The sequence below is a fragment of the Silurus meridionalis genome, chromosome 19 (genome assembly GCF_014805685.1).
Source record: "Silurus meridionalis isolate SWU-2019-XX chromosome 19, ASM1480568v1, whole genome shotgun sequence".
In the NCBI taxonomy this organism is placed as follows: Eukaryota; Metazoa; Chordata; class Actinopteri; order Siluriformes; family Siluridae; genus Silurus; species Silurus meridionalis.
Genome location: NC_060902.1, coordinates 4,148,860 through 4,168,649, shown reverse-complemented (window position 1 = coordinate 4,168,649; position 19,790 = coordinate 4,148,860). Strand labels below are relative to the sequence as shown.

The following is a 19,790-nucleotide window of genomic DNA, read 5'->3' as shown; positions in this document are numbered from 1 at the left end:
ACCAATAACTATACATCCTAAATAATACTTTAACAATAGTATATGCTGCCATAAAACTCCAAGCAATTTGACTTTTTCTGTTGGAGACCCTAAACATTGAAACAGTCTTCCTTTTCATGTGAGAGCAGCTCCTTTAAAGAACACCTTTTATATACTTTGTATTCCTTAAATACATTTTTATTATATGTCAAATAAGTTTATTGATTAATAGAAAAGGGCAATTGTTGCATAACAGTGTTTTTTTGTTCTTAAACACTTGAAATTGGTTGTAGTTTACATAAAGGTTGACTTGACCAGCACTTTTGGAATTATCTTCCATGAGTCATCGATTATACAAGCTTTAGTGCCCTCACCCTCATTGACTCCTATTTAATATTTGGACTACAAGTTTTCCACAAATAAAAAAAAAAAAACTAAATAGAAAAAAAAGGGAAAAAAAAGAAGTAAAAAGAAAAGGAGATTTGTTCTTTTCCTTCATTTTCAATAATACTGAAATGTTGACCGGTAATATTAACCATGCCACATTCTTACTGTAAATTCATTGCTTTAAGAAATGGTACCAATTTATTTACCATAATCGCTCCCACTGTAAATTCTATATTATATTCTGACTGTTCTGATTCCATGTGTGAACTTTCCACAACCTCTCATGCAGTATAAAACTTCCACATAAAAAAAAAAAAATATATATATATATATATATATATATATATATATATATATATATATATATATATATATATATATATATATATATATATAAATCTGCCATGACAAGCAGATTGCTAATCCTCATTATGCTTCTGCTCAGGTTTGCTAAAACATTCTCCTGATTGCTTACAGTGCTTTGCATGCTTTTAAATTTATACGATTGCTTACTCATTTGCATGACAATTAAACCCATTAGCAAAAGTTTAAGGCTTCTAACTCTGTGACCGCACTTGCGTGACAGATAGTGCTGCAGTATTATTACATCATCAAGGAGCTGAATCTCGTCTCTCATCGGTTGCATCACTTTATTTGTCTATCAGACCTGTACCACATTTTTTTTTTTTTTTTTTTTGCATGTAGCACAGATATTGCAAAGGCAGCAACCTTGAGCCCAGGTTGCTTCAGTTTTGGAAAATAAATGTGGGGGAATTCAAAGCTGGTTTGGATTATCAGCAACACTGCTGCAACAGCAGTGCCCAGGGCTTGTTTCCAGCTTTAGTGAGGAAAAGAGTGTGAGCCTGACCCTGCGCTTCAGACTCGAAGCTGCACAATACCAGCGCTTGACGTATCTGCACACCCACACAACGTGCCCCTAGCAGCTTCTGCTGAGGACATCAAACATGCTTTCCCTAGCAACAGTGCGACCTGTATCACTGAGATGCCTAGGCTTCACCCACGCAGGGCAAATATTCACTTACAAAAACAACCCAGTCATTAAGATGCACTGTAAATGGAAATGTTTAGTTAGGTATTACCAGGGCAGTCCACTTTTGACTCATTAAAATGACATTTTCTCATTTTCCCCTCATTGTGTTTATTCTATGGTCAAGTATCAAAAAGCAGATGAATGTAATTGATGTATTTTAGGAAAAATGGAGCAGAAGTGATGTATCTTGGAAGAATATGCATACTTGTGAAATAATTTATTTTTGTACGTTTATGCATGCCAGGGGTTCTTAAAAGTTTAATAGCCAGGTACAGCTTTAAAATTATCTGTGGAAAGAAAGAAAGAAAGAAAGAAAGAAAGAAAGAAAGAAAGAAAGAAAGAAAGAAAGAAAGAAAGAAAGAAAGAAACAGAAAGATCATGGACTTTGGTTATGCTTCTGATGTTCATTAGAAATAAGCAAACAATCTAATAAAAAAAAAAAAAAAAAAGAAAGAAATCCAAAATAATCCTGCAAGCTAATTTACAATTTTTAGCCATTTGATTCTTTCACATGATTGAAATAGACTGTCTTGTCCATTTTACCTGTTTGCTTTAATGAATATGTAATAGGGCCTAACACATACAGGTCAGGGCTACCAGATAGATTTAAATCTGCAATTTGATCTACCAGACCTGCAAGTCATTTTGAGAATGCTGATGTGGGCAAATGAATATGACACAAGGGCAGTATATCAAGTATTTAAAAAACATTTGTTTTTGTTGTTTTAATAATAATAATAATAATATAATAATAATTACTAATAATAACCTTCCCAAAATAATGAGCAATATTGCAGAAAGACAGGCAGTGATGTTTAAAATTTTAAGATTTTTTCTAATTGTGTTTGGATTGAAATTATTGCATTGCTTTTTGCAAGATTTTGAGGTTCAGCAAAACAGTCTCATGGCGTTTCGTAATATAGTCACAAACTTTAATCTATTGATTTGTGTTCTTGGACATCAGGAAGTGTCAATCAGCATCAGGATCATTGGTAATGCGGACAAAAATGCCAAAGGTAATCTTTTTTCCCCATTTTTATCAGAGAATAAGGCAGAAAATAAACAGTTAGTAAGTGTTAGGGTAAGTGTTATACTATAATAAATGTGTGTGTCTCTAATTAACGCAGTCTTCTTAATTAACCAAGAATATATTTACTGTATTTTGACTGGAAGGGACTGCTGACAATGGTTTATAATAACGATTAGCTTACTCAATATAACTCAATGAAAACAAGGATTAAATCTCCTGCTTAAATGTTGAGTAATAAGCTGAATGTATACTTTTACTTAATGTGTTCTATAGTTTTATTTATGTCTGTACTTTGAGAGTCACTAACAGCTGGAACCAAATACCTTGTGTGTGTCAACACACTTGGCCAATATACCTGATTCTGATTCCGAATAGTGCTTGAAGGTAAAAAAATCAAACAAGAAACGTGCCACCTTTGGTATCAAGTGGCAAAAAGAAAACTTTGGCGGAGGCACCAAAAAATACCTATTGAAATACACTACATAGAAAGTCGTCCTCAGTGACACAAAAGAGTGAAATCCGTGTCTATGAACACGAATCAATAGATTATATTTTGTGACTATATCAAGAAATGCTGTTGAAACGGGGCTGGGTTTAGACTCTGATGTTAAGGGTTAAAAGAAGTGTTTGGGACATGCGATCCAACTAATTAACAAATGATCCTATGCAGACGCTACAACTCCTTAGATAAAAAAAAAAAAAAAGTAATTATCATTCTTCTCATGTAAGTACAGAACTGTGAATATAAGTGTATTAATATTACTTTGACCTTTAGACACCATTTTGGCCATTGACTAATAAGCCATAATCTTGCGGATTCATTTAACCAAGAGATGTCTAACTCTAGTTACACCTACTTCTGGTTAGAGTGATGATAATCTGTGTGAAAGTTTAACTCTGGCATCTTTGTCAAGTGAAAGACAGCTTGATGAAATTTGCTGGGTTTAAAAGAAATGCTTTTCTTAGCATCTGTCTATTAACAGGCAGAAGCAAGGTTTCAATCCTGTGGACTCATTAGATTCATTCATGCACCGTAATTATAGGATTAAACGTTTAGCTTACAGCTCGGATAGACACATATGGAAGCTCTATCCTTACTTCTAAGCAGGGGTGGAAATATCAGGGGAAGACATTCTTACAGTACTTTAGTATATGGTTTACTGTAACAGTATATCTTTTTTTACAATATTTAAATCAAATTGATTTTTACTTAATTATTTTAAAATATATATCAGCTGTACATTAATTAAAATCAAAATGTGTACATTTGAACGTCCATCTGTTACAGTTATCTTACAAAAACTTGCTAGCTACCTTACCACTGATGCTAGCAAGAAAATATCAACAGCATCTGAATGAGTTAGCTAGTTAGCTAGGGATTGTTTCCTTACTACATTACATTAGCAGTGATGTAGCAGTAATATTCATTACTACATTGCATAGCATTAGCAGTACTCATATCAGCGTGTTTTATGATATTTACACAACTAGTTAAAAGTGACGATGTTCAAAGTCACCATTTTTTTTTTTTTTGAAAAAACCCGCTTTTCTGTCATGTTTACAGGCTCTGCTGCAACTGTTCAACCATTTGTGAAGCCCAGCAATTAACAGCCAACTCTGTATTTGGTCTTTTATGGCAGCCAAAAATTGTCCTTGCCACTCAGCAATGTCACTTACTTATAAATATTAACATTGTACCTAAAATAGGATTCTGACCCCATTTAATATCAGTGGAAATGCACACGGGAGCAGGGTTTAGCTACATAGGGCTGATTAGGGGGAAAAAGTGAGAGTACTGTCACTTGGAAAAGATCCATCATTGCATACTCCCACATTTATAATTTAGCATCTTAATGCATTTTCATGGCTTTTAGAGGTGGTTGATGTTATTTTTTCCCTCACCTTATAATATGGCCATTGAGTGAAGTGGCTCCTCTGTATCCTAAAATCTTCTATAAATGGAATGGAGGTGTGGAAAATAAAAGCACATTGGAATTAGAGTTTCCTAAAAGTTTGACTTCCATTTACATCCATCTGGATCAGTAAAATCCTTCATAAACCGAGCTGCTGTCACACTGATGTGGCTTTATACTCCAGAAACTTCAATATCAACGCTTACCATTCTGTAAATACCTCAATGACATTGCCTTCTCTTGACAAGCCAGTTTACTCCATTAATTCAAGTCATCATTTCAGATTTACTGTACTTATGAGGCCTAGGAAAGCACTTTTCATGAAAAATAAAACCACAAGAGCAGTGTAAGTCAGTTAATTTATAGGTTAAATATCATTGATATACCATATAATAACACACTTCCTATACCCAGGCTGTCTCCAGGTATTCTTTAATTAGATTTAATACAGTTTTAGACCTTTTTTTCCTCCCAAGGCCACTAACAAGCACATTAGGTTAGTAATGTATGCAATTTAAAGCTAAAGTGTTTAGTTTAGTAAATCATTACTGCGTCGGGGAGAAAAACTATAATTTGGAAGTTGCTTTGAATCATCCTGACAATGCTAAAGCAGGAAAAAAGTCTATTAGGGGATAACTGACAGGAATCGCAGCCCATTAGCTCAAATATTTTTTCCTAAATGGTTAAGGCATTTATTTGTTTACAAAATTGGTGTTAAAACAGTGACTCTGACAGCTGATTTACTTAGAATTTTTTACTTTAAAACTCATTGCACAAGTTACTGTACAAGGGATTAAAATGCATTTAGCATCTAACCAAAAGTGCCTTGGTAGCAATGTAAAATATTTTCATATGTACAGGTTAAGATGGTTATTATATATGATAAATATAAATAATGACAGATGAATGAGCAATATGAAAGGAACAATGTGAATATAAATAAACAGTACACGGAGAGGTGATTATATACAATAAAGGAGATATTGTATACATTGTTTCTGAAAAGGTTAAACACTACTTTCTTTTGGCTTCTCCCGTTAGGGGTCGCCGCAGCGGACCATCTGCATTTTTGATTTGGCACATGTTTTTACGCTGGATGTCCTTCCTAACGCAACCCTCCCTATTTATCCGGGCTTGGGACCGGCACTAAGGCTTGTGCAACCCTAATGGCTGGGGTCGGTTCCTGGACCGGGGATCAAACCCGGGCCGCAGCGGTGAGTGCGCCGCATCCTAACTACTAGACCACCAGGGAACCTTTCTAAAAAGGTTAAATACATGTGCAAAATGATATGGAAAGTGCAAAAAGAAGGCTATTATATACTGTTTGTGCAACATATGCAACACTTATTATAGTGCAATTTTGAGTGTACAGTGTACATGAAGAGTATGATAAGCTGTGCAACATAGAATAAGATGACCAGAACCAGCAACCCAGAACCTTGTTTAGGGGTGAAGTGAACACTACCCTTAAATCACCAGAAGTCTTTATTCCTAATGCCAGTCAATCAATAATGGCACTGGACACACACAAGTTCATAGGCTATACATATTTCTCCATGTCATTCCCGAGGTCTCATTATCTGAATGTTTATCAATGGCATCCCATTGGTTTGAGGTTCAGAGGTAAATCTGGCTACAGTGGGAGGATATACGGCTATTAAGTTGGTTTTAAAACAGAAAAAAGAAAAATCCTCAGAATGTGCACATGGATGGTATCATATTAGAATGGGGGTTCTTGTGTAAGACTTGTAATACTTAGTTTGAACTGTATTTCACCATAAATTAAAGTCATTTTAAATCCCAACCAACCTGAGATGTGGTTTTTCCCCCAAAAAGCATTACATGAAAGATATCATTAAATGGTAGGAGAAGCAGTGCAGTAAACTTTCTGTCTCTTTCTCTCAGTAACACTCTTGTTAAGAGTGGGAAACTGTTTTTTTTTTTTTTTATTGTATTTCACATGAATTATGCTGTTTGAAAGGCTATAATGCTTATTCTACCCCTACCAGCTACAATTCAAAGCTGTACATTGTGTTTAGTCAAACCACAGTGGCAGTTTATATAACAAAATCCAGCAAATTGAATCAGCTAGTATACCAGTTCACATATAAAACCATATGTGACAGAGTCTGAACTCGATGACACTTTGAATAATATGACTAAGCCTGCAATGATGCACAGGATTTTTAAAGAATAGCAACGTGACAGCCTGCACTAGGTGAAATGAGACTCAGGGCTTCAGGGAAAAATGCAAAGCAAAGCAAACAAGCCATGAAAATGACCAGCAGTCATGTGCAAAGACATCACTCTGGATCTCCGTCTTCTTCGACGCACTTGCGGCTGACTCTTGCCGAGCAAATCTCATAACAGATGGAAACAGGAACATCACACCTTGTGATTGATCGTGCTGAAGCAGTCATCAGAGCAGCGCTGATTAGGAAACACACGATGATTAATAACTGCGGGAGAGCTGCTTGTGCAGTTTCACCAAGCGATTCCATAAAAACAAATAAGACACTTCTTTGGAGAACACCTCAAAACTAGACCTGGATTTATTGCTGCCATTAAATACATTTCTCTCAACCTTCAAATTCAAATACTATGTACTTCCCAAAAGTTTCACCCAGAGTCGGAACTCCAATATCATTTTAAATAAGTTGTTCTAGCAAAATTTTGCTGACCTGGATCATAGATGTATAATTAAGCAATTAATTATAAAAGTTAGGTAGCTAGAGGTGAGCTTAAGGCACTAAGTGAGAAAATATGGAAGAAAATGAATAGCACCTAGGACATTTAACACAAAGCAAAATGTTATATGAGATTAATTATTAAAGCAGCAATGAATTCATTATTATTATTATTTAATATCACTTGCAAAAAGAAAAAAAAAAAACCTATATCCTTGTGAAAGTACTGGGACATCTGTCTTTTTTTTTCGACCACAAGTGGTTTGTTCTCAAACTCTTACACCAAAGTTAAAGGCATTACATTTTATAATTAAATGCGATACCCCTGTGCACAAAACAAGCTATATTAAGATATGTGAAAGTTGTGAAGCTTTGATGAAGTTGGTGAGCAGTGGCAGGGAAAAGGGAAACTTCTAACCTTTTTATCCATTAATGCAATTTGCCTGCGTTCTGACAGTGGTACCACAACGATTAAGCTTTCATCTCATCTCTGTCTAAAAGAATGAATGCAGCAGACCTTCAGTCTGTCCAGCTAATTCCTTGCTAGCACAATCTCATCAGAATATGTAATTTATCTGCACTGTATTCTGGTAAACTGAGTTCCAATTTTGACATCTCTTCTGGATTGTTAGTATATGTACACTTTTATTGTTATTGTACACTGGACTTCTCATTATTAGGATGTTGAATTTGGTTGAAAAATAATGTGAGGGGACAAACTGTTTTGTTTGTTGCAGTTAAAAGTGTACGCATGTACATGTACATGTTCCTATTATTTGTTGTTCATAAGTACAAATTGTGCGACAACAATTCCAGAGCTCTCGCTGTCAAAAAGCCATCTACAACAACACATAATGCGCACTAAAACAAACAGACCCAGCTGGAGGTCACGGAGGAATACCGAGTCCCTGCTGCTACTTTAATGTCCAGATTAAAGCAGATGACTAAAAGGCTACATTATAAGGCTGAAAACCATATTGTGCTCAATATAAAGCAATTATAAACATATAAGACACATAAGTCAAAACCACAGTGGTGCCAATAAATGGTCATTAACCAGTGGGTTTGTAGTTGAATCCATTTCTTTCTGAGGTGAGTGAAATGGAGCTTGGCCTTATGGGTTTCACATTGGTTCCCCGGCCTTGTACGAGAATGAAACGATTATGTTTTCCTAAAAGCTATGTAGCTTCACCTGTGCCTTCTCTGGCTAAACTGAGTCAAACGTTCAAGCCCACAGGACCGGAGTGTAAGTGGAGTCTAACCATTTACTCAGTCATTTTCCTGAGTAAAGGATTTCAAATTGTAAGCATCATTTTTCTTAAGGCTGGCCAGAAGCAGATTAGGAATTGGCATGAAATTTGATTCAGTTTTCTTTGATACAGTTATACAGACAAACAATGCTGTGTAAGGGGTATTTTTGGGATTTATTCTTTTTTTTCCAAAAACAAATCAATGATTTGCCTCCAGCTTATTCTTTACCGACAAATAGAGCATACTCATACAGCCTAAATACAGCTCAACCATTTCAGCAGTTCCGTTGACAGTCACTAGTTAAGATATTGATCTATTGTCTAATTAAAGGCACCATAGGCACTATAATGACACAGTGACCTTTAATTTACATAAGTTACATATTCTCAGGTGGTTTGAGAGAACAAATTAAGTCATTGGGGAAAAAAATTAAATTATTGCCTATTGTAATAGAGTTTATAGTATTTAGTGTTTCACAGTAAGTATTTTTTTATTTAATTACTGTGCTTTACTACATTTTTCAGCTGCACAGCATTTTCATTTTATTTCAACTCTGCTACATTTCAGAAAAAAAAATCATCATTCCTTGATATTTTAAAGCGAAAACATAGATTCAAATACATGACGAAAGAAGAAAATAGAAATGAGAGAGAGAGAGAGAGAGAGAGAGAGAGAGAGAGAGAGAGCGAGAGCGAGAGCGAGAAGGTTGGATGATGTTAAGATGGTGAAGCAGGTAGTGGATAGAGTTAGTAAGGAAAAGTGAGAGCAGCTATTAAGAGGATGAGGAGTGGTAAATCGTTTGACCCAGATGACATACCAGTAAAAGCATGGAGATGTTTAGGAGAGATGGCAGTGGAGTTTTTAACAAGATTGTTTAACAAGATTCTGGATGGTGAGAGGATGCTTGAGGAATAGAGAAGGAGTTTGCTGGTACCGATTTTTAAGAACAAGGGAGATGTGCAGAAACTACAGAGAAATAAAGTTGATCAGTCACACCATACAGTTATGGAAAAGAGTAGTTTTTCATGCTTTTCATGGTTTCATACTGAGAAAAAGCACTACAGATGCAATATTTGCTATGAGAATGTTGATGGAGAAGTATAATGAAGGAGTTGCATTGTGTGTTTGTGGATTTAGAGAAAGCGTACGACAGGGTGCCGAGAGAGGAATTGTGGTATTGTATTAGTAAGTCAGGTGTGTAAGAGAATTATGTGATGGTGATGCAGGACATGTATGAGAATAGTGTGACAGCAGTGAAGTGTGAAGTAGGAACAACAGACTGGTTTAAGGTGGAGGATGGACTGCATCAAATATCGGCTCTGAGCCCTTTCCCCTTTGCAGTGGTGATAGACAGGTTGATGGACGAGGTCAGACAGGAGTCTCCGTGGACCATGATGTTTGCGGATGGTGTTGTTATTTGTGGTGAGAGTAGGGAGCAGGTTAAGAGGGGCCTTGAGAGGTGGAGGTACATGCTGGAAAGAATGTATGTCAGTAGGAGTAGGACAGACTACATGTGTATGAATGAGAAATGGAGGCCAGTGGAGTGGAGCGGTTGCAGAGAGAAGAGGTGGCAAAGCTGGATGAGTTTAAGTACCTGGGGTCAACAGTGCAAAGTAATGGAGTGTGTTAGAGAAGTGAAGAAAAGAGTGCAGGCAGGGTGGAGTGAGTGAAGAAGAGTGGTAGGAGTGATTTGTGATAGAAGGGTATCTGCAAGAGTGAAAGGAAAATTTTATAAGACTGTGGTGAGACCTGCGATGTTGTATGGTTTAGAGATAGTGGCATTGAGTAAAAGACAGGAGGTGGAGCTGGAGGTAGCAGAGCTGGAGATGTTGAGATTTTTATTAGCAGTGATGAGGATGGACAGTATTAAAAAAATTGTTTATTAGAGGGACAGCACATGTAAGACCTTCTGGAAACAAGGTGAGAGAGGTGAGATTGAGATGGTTTGGACCAGGAAGGAGGAAAAGAGGAAGGCCAAGGAAGAGGTTTATGGATGTGGAGAGGGAGGACATGAGGTAGTTGGTTTGAAAGAGGCAGATGTAGAGGACAGGGGAGTATGGAGACAGATGATCCGTAATGGGAGCAGCCGAAAGAAGAAGAAGAAAGAAATTCAATTACATGGTCCTGAGAAACCAGTGATCCTGTTCCCCTCGTATTTATGAACCACCCTGTTTTACCTGTTGCATTATTTCTGGATGGACTTCTTTTCAACAGGAAACATTATGATGGATTTACATGACCAGCCCAAAGTTCTATTAGGTTGCTGTGGAGGGCTAAAGTCAAGAAGATGAATTTGGACTGTAATTATTATAGACAGTCTGCGACAGTGGCTTTAGGCTACAATTCCCATGAACAGTTTTGCATTCAAGTGTCTATCTGTGAACAGTTGAAAACCTAAACAATAATGGAACTATAATGAATGGACATTAGGTGTCACCCAAATGAGGATTGATTTACTTTTGAGTCTGGTTCTTCTCAAGGGTTTTTCCTTATACAATGTCAGGAAGTATTTCCTTGCCACTATTGCTTGATCATAGGGATAAACTTAGGAACTAATTCATGATGCTAAAGTTTATTTTCACAACCTAATTATTTCTGTAAAGCTGCTTTAAGACAATGTCTATTGTAAGAACACAATACAAATAAGATTGAATTGAATTGAATTGGTGTTAAATGAGAGTCAAGAGTAAGGGAAGACACTGTAAGTCTGCAATAATAGAAACCCTTTTTTTTAAAGGTATTATGTGCAGGAGAGTGGAACATTAAATTGCATCAATTGTACAAATATAGTTTCTTATAGATCAGCACTTCTACTGATCTTAAGGACATTCAAAACCAAGTATTTTTCGTACTTTTTTCAAGTAGAAATAGAAAAGTTTTACTAGGGTTACTTTTACATTTACTGGAGTAATTTTTAAGCAAAGTATTTGTACGGTTAATTTAATAAGGAATGGTGTATTTTGAAAGTGTTTTCTAATATAGAAACAAGGACACCACCAAATAGTGGAAGAAAAAAGAAATTGAGAACACCAGAGAAAATAAAAAAATGAATACAAGTCTTGATTGGTTTACCAAGAATGTTTATACCAAAACTATTGTCTGACTATAAGGTTAGAACTTACTAGGGTAGTTCTATGAGATTGCCTCAGTGATGTAACATGGGGTGTAGCAGAGATGAGCATTGTAATTACTCAGTGCTCAGAATCCTTTCCCGATTCGCTGACTGTTTGTCAGCTCGGCTCGCTTGGCTTTTCCTGAGAAAGCTATGCGTTCTGACAGGCTGCCAGACAGACTTCAGCATGAGTTAGTTAACTGGGGAATGAACAGCCATTGTAGTGCTACACCATCTCACTTAACACCATGCCTCTTAGCTCTGTAATGGAGAAGGCATCAAAGAAGTTGCTAAAAAAAAAGCAGCTGGGAGTGTTGAAAAATTTAGTTTAGAGTTCTGCGCTTGAGCCATTTGAACAATATGTTCAATGTTACAATAACGACGTTCTGTTAATGTTTTACAATGTGACGATGTTAGTAAGAAAGGAAATCTTGTCTGCTTTTAGGCAAAAAAAGTAAGACAAAACCATTAGCTGTGCATCACAAACAGAGCCTGTGAAAGGAAAATGCAGACACGTTCAATGAAATGACGTCATTTTTCCACTTTCTTTGTTCACTCTGGTGGAATGAGACTATGCACAAGCTGTTGTATATTCTCTTTAGCATCAGATCAAAGGATAGCATGCATCTTGCTGGTAGGACGAAGACTTCCAGGTGCAGAAAATTGTTAGACAGTGGAAGAAGTAAGTAGATAAGCTTAACTAATAGGCAGTGGCTTGAAAGGTCACAGGTTCTAGTAATCTGGATTTGAGAGAGGATGCCACTGTACACATTCATTATAATAAATCTCAGTACACCTTCATCTGCTTTGTCCTAGCTTATTGTGAATCCAAAGCTTATTTCAGGAACATAGGTGTAAGCCTGGAATATTCCATGAATGGAACTCCATCAAAGATCACCATGAGCATGCAGTCATATGGTCATTCACAAAAACAGGGGCAATATTTCAGTCAGTCCACTTCCGACATGATTTTGTGCCATTTGAGAAAACTTGAGGACCCAGAGTAAACCCACCTGAACATATAGAGAAAAAGCACATTCTTTATCCCAACTCCTTAACGTGTAATAGCTAAATGTTAATGTTAGATTAGTGGTTAAGGCTCTGGGTTACTGATCAGAAGGTTGGGGGTTCATGTCCCAGTATTGTCAAGCTTTCACTCTTGAGCATTTGAGCAAGGATCCTAACCCTCTTTGCTTTAGAGTTGCAGTATCATGGCTGACCCTGCTCAATGACCACAAATTTACAAAACTGGGATATGCAGAGAAATATCTTCACTGTGCTGCAATGTCCACCCAATGGGGACAGGTATTCTAAACCACTTCACTGCTATGCAGTCCACCCAAAATAATAAATGAATCTGTATTTTTAAACCATTGATATTAAAATCATTCAAAACATAAGTGCATCACTCATTACAGAAAATATCTTATTTTATTTCAAATTTCCACCTGGTCATGCTAACACCCAAAAGAAAACATATCATGCCATAATGTCACAGTGTGGCTCCAGGTGACCCATTTTTAGATTGACTTTTTGACCAAATCCTGTGTAAAAAATTTTATTGTTTGTTCTCAAACATCTATTTCACTGACCAAGATCCAGCCTTAAAGTCAGTTTTGAAAAAGGCATGGCCGAAAAAAAGATCCACGTTAGGGCACTTATCAGCACAAGTCACAAGCAGAGAGATGTTATCACTACAAAAAGTGCCATGATATCACATGACATGAAGCAGTACTTGAAAAACGGTCAGTCACAGCAAGAGGTCCTTTTTATCCTTGGGTAGGTTGTAGGATAGCAATACCTGCTCAAGTCCTTTAGACTTAAAGCAAATAATAGCAATTTAGGTATCTATCTATCTATCTATCTATCTATCTATCTATCTATCTATCTATCTATCTATCTATCTATCTATCTATCTATCTATCTATCTATCTATCTTTATATATATATTTATAATTGACATTAGTACAGCAGATATGAATGCAGGTGGCCTTTCTCTTTTCACACAACCCTCAAATATCTTAGATGCAACGTATTCTACCCTCTGGCATTATTTCCATTAACTGTTAATCAGTATCTGCTCCTGCAGTTTTTTTTATCACCCTGTCATTCATGGTCTTGTTGGAATGTCAGGTTAAAGGGTTTTTTTGGGCCAGAGATGTTATGTTAAAGTTGAAGCCCTAATCTTGGCATGCTTTAGAGAGTTAAGCATACCAGTCTTGCAGGTTTTGAACATGCTGCAGTTCCCCTTTGGATACTATGCTGCACCATGGATTGTCACTGTCCAGTTTAGCTCTGAAATGCTCTGTTTTGTAAACGCCCAAAAATAATATGCCATTCCTAGACCTAAACAGTCCTGACTCGTCAATCATTAACAGCATTAACTTCTTCCATTATCTGAGATACAGAAGCTCGTGTGTTGGATCGGACACAGGGGCCAACTTTCACTGTTACTTCCTTGGACCACTTTTAATAGATAAAGACCACTGCAGACCGGGAACATCCCACAAGAGTTTCTGACCCAGTTAAATTACGTAAAGCCTTTGTTATGTTTCCACAAGGATAGATTTAATTAACAAATGTGTGCATTATGGCAGATTTCAATGTTTGATTTGAGACTTGGCGTGTCAGTACAACAAATGTTTGTTGAGTCAAAATTATCTTTCAGTCGAGTTTTTTTTTTTTACATCTGAGTAAAGAAAGGATGTTGTGAATAAATGTGTGTTTTAATTAATATATTTTATATATTAATCTTTTATTTTATATATTTTATATATATATATATATATATATATATTATATTTTTTTTTTTTTTTTTTCCTGTGTTTGTCTCTGCCAATAAACAGTTCCTGACTACATAGCTTATAATATAAACATGCTACAAAATGGGTGCTTTTCTTTTATTTAATCTACCAGTTCTAAATAGAAATCCAAGTATTTCTCATTGGCAAATAACTGTCATGCAGATTCTAGATGGACTACTTTTAGGATTATTATAAACCAGCTATGTTAAAACCCAGATATCTTCTACAAACTTTGAGTTTGAATCGCAAATTCATATTTTTTTATTCTGTGTTGAGGAACTGAACATTTACTATGCAGGTTGTATGCGTAAACACTGATCAAGATGTTCAGAAGATCTGCATGGACAGTTAAAAGAGACCAAAACTATCTTATTCAACTTTGACTCAAATATCTCTGCACTGCAAGCTTAATTTCCGAAAGTGTCATGTTTTTCATAAACACAGCTTTTTCTTCACAGTTCAGTTCTTGGGTTTAAAATTTCTTAGCAGAAGAAATGTATCAAATTTCATAGTTCTTATGGGATTTGAAAGCATCCATGGAAGAAAAACATTACAGAATAATCATACCAGTTACAGTGGCTCGTTTCGGTAAAATGGTGATGGCTCCCATTGCTGCATCCTCGAGGCCATGAATTGGGCTGTTCTTCGCCCCCCAGCTGTCAGATCCAATCCATAAGAAATGCCCCACTTGGTCTGCTCTTTTACTGGCATTAAGAATCTCCCTGCAAAAATATGCACACAGTCAGAAGAAATGTGAAAAAGCCACACTGTTAATATTTGGGGCGTCTGATGGCATGACATACATTTCAGTCAAGATATTGATTGACATGCACAATTCATAATGCAACTCAAAACTTTTGTAGTTTGCAAATTAGTTTGACAATTGGTTTTGATTATCTGTTTACAAGACTGAGAATTTGGTCAGAGAATATAAAATCAGTCAGATTATTTCCTTTCTCTGTAATGAGACTGCAGTAAGGTTGCCGGTAAACGAAAGGCTTACCGAATGTCTTCATCATAAGCAAACATAATCACTGCTCGTGCTTGACGGGTGTCAAGAAGCAGCCGGATAATCTTGTCGAAATCAGCTTGCTTGCGGTCGTGTGGAATCTTCAGGGACTGAGCAATGCATATTCCACCTGGACAGAAAAAAATAAGAATTCAGTGATGGCAGTTAAGTTCTGGGATTTTAATTGTGTAAATTGTCAAGGTTTAAAATCTATAATATATATATATATATATATATATATATATATATATATATATATATATATACACACACAAAATTGTTAACAATTTTAATTTTGAAATTGTGTTCCTGAACATCAAATTGTAAAGACTTTGAATATCATCCAGAATAACAAAAGTTTTAAAGAATCTGAAAAATCTCTGTGTACAAGGTACAGTGGCAAAAATCAATATTGGATGCTCATGATCTTCTGGCCCTCAGGTGGCACTGTATTAAATCAGAGCAACACCTCCAGAAATCATTGACTGTGAACACAGTTCATTATGTCATCCACAAATACAGGTTAAAGCTTTATCATGCAAAGAGAAAGCCATATGTATAAAATGAAATACCACCATCTCATGTTGGCCAAAGCACTAAAACAAAATAGAATACTGTTCCATAGTCAGAATCAAAAGTTTAAATTCTTTTTGGAAACCAGGGACACTCTGTCCCCTGGACTAAAGAGGAAATAAACAATTCAGCCTATTATAAGCATTTTTACCAGCCATGTACCAATTGAAATCATTCGATGCATCATGAAATGAAAAATATGACAAAAAAGACCCAGGATTGTTAGGCAGCTAGAATCCTGTATCAGACATAACTGGGACAGCATTCCTCTATTAAAATTCCAGCAACTGGTTGTTTAAAAAGACTGTTATTACAAGATTGTTAATTATTAATACAGACTGGTATTACAAGAGGAGGGGATGCTTCACAGCGGTAAAAATGGCCCTGTCCTGACTTCTGTAACTACAAGATGTGTTACAGCTATCAAATTTAAAACTACCTTTATTTATACATTTGAATGGTATTTCCTCAGTTTAAACATTTAATAATTTTTTTTATGGTTTATTGTTAATAAAATGTGTTTTTACTCATTGCATTCTATTTTTGTATATGGTCATATATTAGTTCTTTTTTTTAATATTGCAAAACTAGTAGCCAAGGTTGATGTTAGGGTAGCTGAAATTGAGGGTAAACAATAAATTGAGGTAAGTTTTGTACACTCCTTTTTTACCAATAACGTCTAGAAGCAAAGGAGGTTTTGGTAATTTTGTTGACTTTGTTGTGTTTGGTCCTTTGGCTTACAGAAAATCGATGGAAGCCACAGTCACATCAAGTCTATATCTATAAAGAGATAACAAACCAGGCCAGTGTTTGATGCTCAACCTTTGAGTTGGACTATCAATGGTAACTACTACTTTGCTTAATTATGCCTGCATTTTAATTGTCATTGATTTAGAATTGTCCAGCTGTTTTATATGACTCCAAGCACTACTATTTGGCACATGAAGATTTTAGCTCCTGTCGCAGCAGTAGCACTTTTTGTTACACGCATGGACTCAGAAAATTGAAAATGCAATAAAGCAAAAAAATGCATAAAATAAATCAAGCTATAAAAGTTTGGCCTGGCTCATGCAGCTTCTTGGCTGTTTGGAAGAGTTTGGCAGGACTCCCACACATTCTTCACAGTTAAAGTCTTCACTTTACATGTTCACATTCCCATTATTCCAGATATGCCCGAAGGAATGTAATTTTTTTCCAGTCACTATATAGAGGAAAGGAAATACTTGTTGGTTGGGGTCAGTCCATACTTTTGTAATTCTCATACAACAAAGCTGTTGAAGCGGAAATGGATGAGAAGTCAGACTGGGGATGCACTAGAAGACTGATGCACGACTAACAGATATAATTTAATAGCTGCTCTACAGAATGCTTGAGGTATTACTGGAAAGGAGGCAGAGAAGTGGAAGCAGAGATCTGATAGTGTATTGTTAGACTAGTAGATGTAAGTGCAGGAAGTGATAGAAATACAATCTAAGCAGCAAGTTCTAAAGATTCAGACATACAAAAAAAAAAATGTGGTACCAATCATGTCTAAAAAAACATGGCAGGGCTTGGGGTCACTGAATGACATCATATTAGTTTTACTGCTCTGAATAAAGACAAGAAAAGTGAGAAGTCCAATTCCTTCAAATGCCACTATGATTAAATTGGTCTGTCAACTAATGTTAACCGGCCAATTATATCCGTCCTGAAGCATGTCAGACAGAACTGTGCTTGACTAAATTGCCATCGACAGGCCCTGCAGATAGCAATTATAATTAATCCTGCAATGGTTCTGAATTCTTTCCATGACTCCCACTCACAAAGCATTGCGCCTTGACAACATATGAAAAGGTGAGTCATCAAAGCAAATCAAGTGTCATTATCCACACAGGTGTGCAGAAAATAGGCTAAACCGGCTATTTTTTCATGCATATTTTATGCTTAGAGACAGTTTAAAAAGTTCTAATAAGTTATATGTTCCTATGAACTACACACATTGGGTAACGTCAAACTTAATGGGGCTTATGGATAGACACAAGCACCAACAAGTCAGCTTTCCTTTTTTTTTTTTTTTTGATGCTGACATAAAGGCTGAGGCAGCTGAATCTTTGATGCTATAACAAGTGACTTTGTACCTCAGTGTACTACTGGATCATGATGTATCATATCAAAGATAAAAACCAAGAGCTTGAGTTTTCCTTACAACTTTTTTAAATTATTGAGAAACTGTTCAAAACACAAAATCTGTGAGGAAAAAAGCAGGTAGAACTTTATACCTAATCTAACAGTTGGAGACTCTTTTTAAATGACATATAAACAACTTTATTTCATTATATACCAGATTATTGTACCAGCCAGTTGGATGCCGCTTTAAATATAACATACCACTTACTCACAACTCCAAAAAAACATTTTAAATTTTTTTGTATCTCTATCATTGACCATGTAAAGGCTCTGGCATGGAGGAGTTGGTGTTTTACTTTTATAATGATTTCAGATGTTCGGCTAATTTATGAGTTACTCTGGAGCACCTTCAACTGACTGACTTCAGCTGACTGTATTAGACTGTTGAAAGGACATTACTCATAATCATACACTCTGGTGACAATGATATTTCTCACTCTCCGGTGTTTGTAATGTTTTAATGATTTATAATTGCACTCTTGGTGTCGCCCAAATGATGATAGGTTCCCTTTTGGGTCTGGTTACTCTCAAGATTCTCTCAGTCTCCGGGTGCCGTGAAGAAATCGTATCACCAACGCCTTTTTGCTCAGTGACCTTGAGGCAAATGACATCCTTGTGGAGGAAGCTCTGGACTGAAGACTGGTCTCTACCACCTCAGTGGAGAGAACGGCAGCTAGGAAAAATGCCCGTTTAGGGGCCACAGCCATAGCCTCCACAGCTCTGGGCGGGGGTGTATTATTGTGCCCCCTGCCTGAGATCGAGGGTGTTCGACAAGGGCTACTAGGTACTAGGTTTGGTGGACAAACAGACCAAATAATTGTAACATTAATTCCATTACCGGTAATTCTAAAACCTAATTAACATATTTATGGTTAATTATAACCTGTTATAATTACTCACAATTATTTCCCTTTCTGCGAGCTAAATTCGCTACAAGAGCGTGGACAACGCAGAGGCATCCCAACGCGCTTCTAACGCAGCTCGAGTTCCTGAGGGGGGATCTAAATTGACCAGAGTGATACAATTTATAAAAAAGTTTTTTTTTACTTTAAGTTAGCAGTGGGGGTTGAAGTAAACAACTTTTATACTTAAGAAAAAGTACAAATCCTCTGCTTAAATATTACTTCAGTTAAAGGAAATGTCTTCGGTTACATTTCTACTTAAGGGTAAGTTCTTGCTTCTGAATGTACTTAAGTATTAATAGAAAATGTACTAAGCTATAAGAACTATACTTGAATAATTAATGCAGTTTAGCGCTGCTTTCTCCTGCACATCAAACATTTTCAATGAGAGTTTTCTGTAGTTACAAACCTGCAGTGAGGGAACCCTAACTCTAATGTAAATCTAACACATTTTCTAACAAGAACCATGGGTTTATGCTTGTTGTGCTGTGACATGTTCACTATTTTAATGCAATTTATAATGTTTTCTTCAAAGTAACAAGGAACAGCATGATTTTTCTTTTTCTGAACTGCAGTGAAGTAAAAGTTTGCCAAGATGTAAATAACCTGACAAAGTACATTAAAATTCTTTACAGTCCACCACTACACACTAGCACACGACAACATTGTAAGCATTATGATGCTTACATTTCTTTAATACATTTCTGATAGGGGAACTACACTACCCATCATTTCCTGCTCATCACATGATCTGGTCACATGTTCCTTAATTACTTTCACTTCTGCCTCATCAGTGTTGGGCAGTAAAGCGTTACTAGTAACGCGTTACAGGTAACGCGTTACAGGTAACGCATTACTTTTTACAGTAACTAATACTGTAACACTTTTGTAAGCTGTTTCTTTTTGGTTCGAATGTCGTATCTACT

General features: G+C 36.3%; 1 protein-coding gene across 1 annotated transcript in view; it reads right to left on the bottom strand.

Annotated features, from left to right (window-relative positions):
- Positions 1-19,790, bottom strand: part of LOC124402489 (metabotropic glutamate receptor 7-like) — a 180,918-nt gene that overhangs the window by 49,806 nt on the left and 111,322 nt on the right. Inside the window, 2 exon segments of the mRNA XM_046875560.1 lie at positions 14,782-14,936; positions 15,218-15,353. Coding sequence (XP_046731516.1) covers positions 14,782-14,936; positions 15,218-15,353 — 291 coding nt within the window.